This window comes from Camelus dromedarius, chromosome X (assembly GCF_036321535.1).
Source record: "Camelus dromedarius isolate mCamDro1 chromosome X, mCamDro1.pat, whole genome shotgun sequence".
In the NCBI taxonomy this organism is placed as follows: Eukaryota; Metazoa; Chordata; class Mammalia; order Artiodactyla; family Camelidae; genus Camelus; species Camelus dromedarius.
This window is the reverse complement of record NC_087472.1, coordinates 51,283,387-51,291,010: the sequence shown is the minus strand read 5'-3', so window position 1 is coordinate 51,291,010 and position 7,624 is coordinate 51,283,387. Positions and strand designations below refer to the sequence as shown.

Genomic DNA, 7,624 nt, shown 5'->3' with positions numbered 1-7,624 from the left:
TTTGGAGGTTTCTCATTAAATTAAATATACACTTACCAAACGACCAACCAACCAATCCCACTACATTGGTATTTACTGAAGTGAAATAAAAATTTATGTTCACATAAAACCTATACATGAATATTTATAGCAGCTTTATTTGTCACTGTCAAAAACAGGAAACAATCTAAATGCCCCTTACTTGGAGACTGGATAATCAAATCATGGTACCGACATGAAAGGAACACTACTCAGAAATTAAAAAAATTATTGATACACACAACAATATGGATGAATATCAAGTGCACTATACTAAGTTAATAAAGCCAGGTTCAAAAGACTATAGACTGTCTTCCTCTATATTATTCTGTGGAAAAGGCAAAACCATAGGGCCAAACAGCAGCGGTTGTCAAGGGGTAAAGGGAGAAGTGACTTTTAAGGGGGAAATTCTGGGGGGTGATGGAGCTATTTTATATCTTGATGTTGGCAGTGGTTATAAGACTATATGCATTTGTCAAAGCTTGCAGAACTATACACAAAAAGTTATATTTTAAAAAGTAAATTTCGTATTTTGAAACTACTGCAGATTCACATGCAATTATATGAAATACTCCAGATGTCCTATTTATCTTTCAGCCAGTTTCCCCCATGGTAATATCTTCAAAACTATATTACAATATTACAACCACAATAATGACAATGATGCAGTCAAGATATGGAATAGTTCTATTATCACAAGAATTCAAAGGATGAGTTTTACTCTATGTAAATTATACCTTAATTCTATAAATAAAGACATTGTAAGTCCTGTATTTCTCTTTTAAAATAAAGTACAACATTAATACTTAATTTTAGGATCCCTTGAAATTGATTTTCTAACCATGCTGAGTATTTTCAGTTAAAAATTACTTATCCTTGTATAATAACTAAATGCATTATGATTTTCAGCATAATTTAAAAAATATTTTCAATGTGCTACTATGTTCTTTCTCTACACTTTAAGGCTTTTAAACTCTGCAATTTTATTTCAAAATTACATGTAATAAAACCTAGTTTTTGAGATTAGTCCAGCTTAATATAACATACCTTGTAGAGCAGAACATTGGCTTCTGTGGCCATTCCAGAGAGAAGGAAGAAGGGAAGAGAATTTTCTTATCCTCTGTTACCTTTAAGAGATTTACACCACTCCATAAAGGTCCTTTGCTGTACTATTTTTGACAAAACTGATTATGCTCACTCAGCATAACGCACTTGAATCCATCCAAGTTGTTGCATCTATCAAGAGTTCTTTCCTTTTTATTGCTGGGTAGTATTCCATTGTATAGATGAATCACAGTTTGTTTATCCATTCACTCTTTGAAGGACATTTGGTACATTTCCAGTCTTGGGCTATTACAAATAGAGCCGCTATGAAAATTCATGTATAGTTTTTTGTGCGTATGTAAGTTTTTATTTCTCTGAGATAAATGTTCAGGTGTGTGATTACACTATGGTTCTATTTATACAATATTCTTAAAATAACAAATTTAGAGGTCCAAAACTTGTAAGTGGTTGCCAGGAGTGAGGGAAGTGGGGGAAGGTGTGACTATAAATGGGCAGCACAGGAGAGTTCTTTTGTGATTATGGATCAGTTCTGCTTATTGATTGTGGTGACAGTATTCAAATATATATATGTGGATAAAATGTTATGGAATTATACACAAAGACAAATAAAAAAATGAATACATGCAAAAGACTGGTGAAATCCAAGTAAAGTATATAGTCCAGTTAGTTTTACTGTACCAATCAATTCCCTAAATTTGATAATGTAGTGTAATTTTGTAAAATGTCACCTTGGGGAAGCTGGGTGATGGGTACACAGGACCTCTTGGGACTAATTTTGAAACCTAACGTGAGTCTACAATTATTTGAAAATAAAAAGTTTTTTTAATGGTATAATAAGGATACTTTATGCCTAAGAGGCCTGTGAAAATTAGCACAGTATGTTACATACGGTAAGCCTTCAATATTGAAAATAAAGTAAAATAAAACATGTTTTAAAAAAAAAAAAGAATAAAATGAACCTGATTATGAAACATCTGGTTTAAAGTTTATAATTCACCATATTTCAAATGTGATAACTACTTATGATAAATCTTTCAGTTCAAACTGAAATGAAGATGATGTGTTTTTACCTAGAAAACCAAATGTCATTTCCTAGTGAATTTAGCGACTTTCCTATATAATTTTTTGGTATTACAATTAGAACATATTGTGTTATCTACCCCTTAAAGGAACTTTAGTTTACCAGAGAGATGAATAAAAGGCAAATTAAATCAAGAAAGAGGAAAAAAAACAGGCTTAGACAAATATATATTAAAATTACAAAAAATATAAAACAGGCTTAAAGAGTGAGAAAATTTGCATACCTGTTAACTTGATATGTCCTATTTCATCAAGCAAAATGCTGTAAATCAAAATTCACATTCAACAACATGGGATAAAATATTTTTATATACAACATTTACATAAAAATCATCATAAATTAGGTCAATATATATTTGATATGCAGGAAAATTTTTAAATGACTAATTTAAAATCAATGAGTATCTTATGAAGATTACTTTTTATAAGTTTCATATAATTGTATAATTCATATATATTTTCACATAATATTTAAAATAAAAGACTTAATGGGGAAAAAGTAGTTATAGAACTACCGGTAACAGGGACACATAAAGAGAATATAACTTTACTTTTCTGGCTTCAGGTCTCTATATACAATTCCTAAACGGTGCAGATGATCCAAAGCAAGGGCTAGTTCTGCGAGGTAGAATTTCACGTCTTCCTCTGTAAACAGAACCTAGAATAAAATAATAATTTACTACTTGATTTTTTAATGTTGAATTTATTTAAATTTTCTTCTTTAAAAACCATTAAACAGACAAATCTAAACAAATAAAATAAAAGTAGATAGGTTTTCTTCTATATCTTCAAAACTTATTTATAAAGAGTTTTCAATAACTGTACAATATCAATTCACTAATTTACTATAATTTACTTAAATATTTATTTAGGTTATTTATAGTTTTTCAGTGTTATAAATAAGTGTAATACACATACGTATTTTTGATATGCATGGAAAATGGATTTCTGAGAAATAAAACAGCAAATGCTAGGTGGTCAAGAAGAATAAATAGTCTAAGATTCTTGACATACACAACAAAATTATTTGCCAAAAGGTAAGTACAATAATTTCTACTCCCAACAGCAGCTTATGAAAGCATGTCTCACCATATCCATGATAGCACTGAATATTACCATTTAAAAGATATTTTCTAATTTGATACAAAAATGGCATCAGTTGTTTTAAATTTTGATTCTTAGGCTATACATTTTTCCATGTCTAGTCACCTTTCTACTTTTTAGTGAATTATCAGTAATATTTTTGTCTATTTTCCATTATTTACTTACTGATTATTCAATTGGTACAAGCCCTTTAAATATTAAAAATGTCAGTCTTCTATATTATTTGTAAATATTTTCCTACTTTGTGTTGTTTTTTGATGTCCAGTAATTCTTAATTTTATGTAGTCAAATTTATATATAATTACTCTATGGTTTTCCTCTATTACTTTAATGATTAAGGAGATTTCCATTCAATAGTCAACTACATATTCAGCTGCATTTTCTTTTAGGATAAACTTTTTTCCAGATTTAGCTCTATAATGTAAGCAAGATTTATCTTTCTATATGGTAGTGATGACAATTTAAAATGTTTTTTTCTGAAATATTTTACCAATTTTTCATATACTGTTTACTGAACAATCAATTTCTTTGCCATTAACTTGTGATTCTCCCTCTATTATAATAATATATGGTAATTCATATATTCTAGAATATTCATGGACTACACAATTTGTGTCTAATCTGGTGTTGAAACTATGATTTTTTGCTTATAGCAGCAGCTTTATAAAATTTTAAACAAGCGGTAGGGCAATGAAAAGGTATTCTTTATTTTGAAAATGTCTTAGTTCTTTTCATTTGTTTGCTTTTCCAGGTACGCTGATGAAATCAGTCAATTTCAAACAAACAAGAATTCTATTGCGATTTTCTTTGGAATTTTGTTAAGTCTATAAATTAACTCTGGAAGAACTGGAAGCTTTATGATTACCAGCCATTCATCCCATTATATTTTTTGATATTAGCAAAATATGGCATGGCTTAAGAGTTTTGTGTGTTTGTTCCTGTGTATGTGTGTCTTTGTGTGTATTGGGGGAGTAGAGAAATTTGGGGAGGTATCATTCCCTCTAAAACTTATATGACATACAGTATAAAATTCTTCAGCATACAAAAATGTATTTTTTAACATTTTTATTGATTTATTATCATTTTACAATGTTGTGTCAAATTCCAGTGTAGAGCACAATTTTTCAGTTACACATGAATGTATATATATTCATTGTCACATTTTTTTCTCTGTGAGTTACCATAAGATCTTGTGTATATTTCCCTGTGCTATACAGTATAATCTTGTTTATCTATCACTCATATGTAGAATCTTAAACAAACAAACAAACAAACAAACAAAGCATAAATACAAAACAGAAACAGACTCATAGACAGAGAATACAAACTTGTGGTTGCCAAGGGGGTGGAGGGTGGGAAGGGATAAACGGGATTTCAAAAAATGTATTTTTAGTCTTTTTCTAAGGCATAAAGAATAAACCCTTATTTTGGATGATGCAGTAGTTTTTCTGTATACACAAATGAAATATAACCACTAAAAAACTTCTTATCAATAAGCTGTCCATAGAAGTAGCCATTAAATCACTTTTTAGAAGCCGATTCAATGATAATACTAATGTACTGTCTTTTAGGAAATGCATTTAAAATGCTTGTTCTTACCTAACATTCTAGACTTAGGAATCAAAACTTACTGACTGCATCTCTGTGCTAATATGGGTTTAGATAGTCCCACATTGAGAATGGAGGTCTGAAGAGTTTAAAAGAAAATCAGAAATGACTAAAAGTAAGAATTTTTCAAACATATTCTTGACACTTCTACAATCTAACACAAGAAATCATGAATAATTGTTACACTATTGTCCCCCTATATCTTAGAACCAGCTTTTATTAAGGTCTTTTAAGGAACCACTTTGGAAAGGGGTCCTAGACAGACCCTAACACATACTGTTTTAGAGTAAACAATATACTAAGGTCACAGTCTACGTTCACATATGGCATGTTCTGCACTATAGCTAGACAGATATAAGCCTGAGACTTTAGCCACCTAAGCACTGGCTAGCATCCCCGAAGCACATGGTTCCTTTCTCACAGGAAGTTCCAGAGCTCTGGAAATCAACAGTAGCTCTCCCACACTCAACATTTTAATTCTGGAAGTGAGATGTTGAGTCACTATCACCCAATTAAAATGCTACTCCCAGACTATCACTTTAAGAAAAAATGAGGTAGACAAGGATAGGACTTAATCTGAAACAACTAAAACACAGGACAAAATATATGAAGTGAAATGAGACTTTTCAAGACACTGGACATCAGGCAACAAAGAACAGTGAATACTGAGAGATACAAACAACTCTAAAACTGTCCTAGCTTACTACCTGGAAAGAGTTTCTAAGCAGTAATGCAGAGAGTGCTAAGTCAGACAGAGCCTACAAAACGCCTGAGTTGATGAGATGGAGCTAAGAGACTGGGGAGACAAGAAGGACGGAACTCCCAAGATAGAATACAAAGGAGAGAATTACAGAGGGTGAACTGTAGAGTTATGTAGATGGTCTTCCTCAGGTATTCAGCGGAGAAATGCTCAGCACATGTGAGAGAGGAAACTATCCTGAGCCAGGAAGATAACCAATGGAAGAATTAGAGGGGCTAATCCATGGAACTCACACAGGGCCAGGAATAGTTCCTATTACCCACAAACAGAGCAGAAAACCTTATAATTCGCAGGGTGTCAGATAGAGTAGTCAGAAGGGTTTTGCTTCAGAATAGAGCAAAATCAACCCCTGATTAAATGCTGCTCTGATCCAGTTAAACAACCTGAAATAATCAAACTAGTTCCACAAATATACTAGAACAAAGCTCAATAATATTTATAGGAATAAAAAATATCTATCACCTAACAAGGTAAATTGCAGGATGTCTGCCATCCAATCAGATCCATGATTAAAAAATTGCCAATCAGAGATCTGAGGAAACTACTTAAGCCCAGGAAAAGAATAACCTTAAAGGATTAAAAAAAAAAAAAAACCCACAGAGCTCAAAGGACCAAGATTAGTCGTATTCCCAAAAATAAGAGTGAAACATCTGGACTCGGGGGCAAGATGGCAGAGTAGAAGGACACTCCTAGCTCACCCTCTCCCACAAATACACCAAAACTCACATCCACGGACGCACCCAGCCAACCAGAGCACCTGCTGAACTCCAACAGGACATCGAATTCTTCAAAAGACAAAGACACCATGAATCTGGTAGGAGAAAAGGAAAAAAGAAAGAAGAAAAAGCAAAACAGTGCGGGATGTTCCTGCAGGGAGGGAGCGGCAAAGGAGGACTGGTGCTCATTTACTGAATCTCCCTCTCTCCAACTGAGAGGTCAGCGGGAAGGAGGGGGAACCTCCGAGGCTCGGATCTGTACAGAGCAGCCCTTGACCAACGGAACTAAATTAAATGGGCAGAAAAAGTCCCTGCGACACCCAGCTTAAGATGCGAGCTGGCAGCTGGGGGACTGGACAGGCTACATGAGCCAGGTGGAGGACTGGGGAGGCTGCACTGAGGCAACCCCGGGGGGATTGCAGGGTGCTGCACGCCGTGGCTGGGAGGAGATACAGAGCAGAACAACCTGGGGACCCCATAAATTATGAAAAAAAAAAAAAACAGCAAAGCAAACTGCTGGTGTGCCCTGGGGTGGGGGTGGGGTGCCATAGCCTTTGTCTCCTCAGACCTGCGGTGCCATTACTGGCACTTCTCAGGAGAAGAGAGGAGGGGCACAGCCACAGCCGCCATATCCTCCCGTGCAAAGCGCCTGGGCAGGGGCGGGGCAGAGACCTGAATCCTTACCTGGGGGCTCCGCAACCTCCTAGGCAGGACTGAGATTTGTTTACAGCCTGAGGCAGATAGGATCTTCCTGCCATGGTACCTCAGAAAACTTGCACCGCAAGACAAACAAGGAGATGAGTTTTGGCAAGGAGCAGGGGCGGGGCTGTTCCGCCCACTTCACTGAGCCCGCCTACAGAGCACAAACCCAAGGCGAACCCGCAGCTGCACAGAGCAGGGGAACGATGGGTGCCAGGAGAGGGCGGGTGGCCACCTGCCTTCCTGGCAGAAACATAGCACCTGACTGCAGTGCTAGGAGGGAAGCCATCCACACACCTACCTCCCCAGAGTGCAGCATCTGGCTGCAGCATCAGAAGAGGGAGTGACCTGTCCGCCCACAATGTAAGAGCACAGCACCTGACCCAGTGTTGGAGCGATGTACGATCTGCTTGCTGACAGGCACTGGGAGCAACACCGATGAGAGGCCCCAATGGAGGGCCTCGAGAAACAGCAAGCTGAGTTCGCGAATCAGGGCGAAGACAGAAAGAGAACTCGATAAAATCATTAAGAGTGCAGAGTTTCCACGAGAACACATCCCTACATCCCTTTTTTT

General features: G+C 35.7%; 1 protein-coding gene across 4 annotated transcripts in view; it reads right to left on the bottom strand.

The window, feature by feature from the left end:
- Positions 1–7,624, bottom strand: part of RPS6KA6 (ribosomal protein S6 kinase A6) — a 151,266-nt gene that overhangs the window by 46,383 nt on the left and 97,259 nt on the right. For all 4 annotated transcript variants that reach the window (XM_064483005.1, XM_031446151.2, XM_031446153.2 and 1 more), the window contains 2 exons: positions 2,715–2,821; positions 2,388–2,425 (listed from right to left, as the gene is read on the bottom strand). In XM_064483005.1, coding sequence (XP_064339075.1) covers positions 2,388–2,425; positions 2,715–2,821 — 145 coding nt within the window. The remainder of the gene's footprint in view (positions 1–2,387; positions 2,426–2,714; positions 2,822–7,624) is intronic.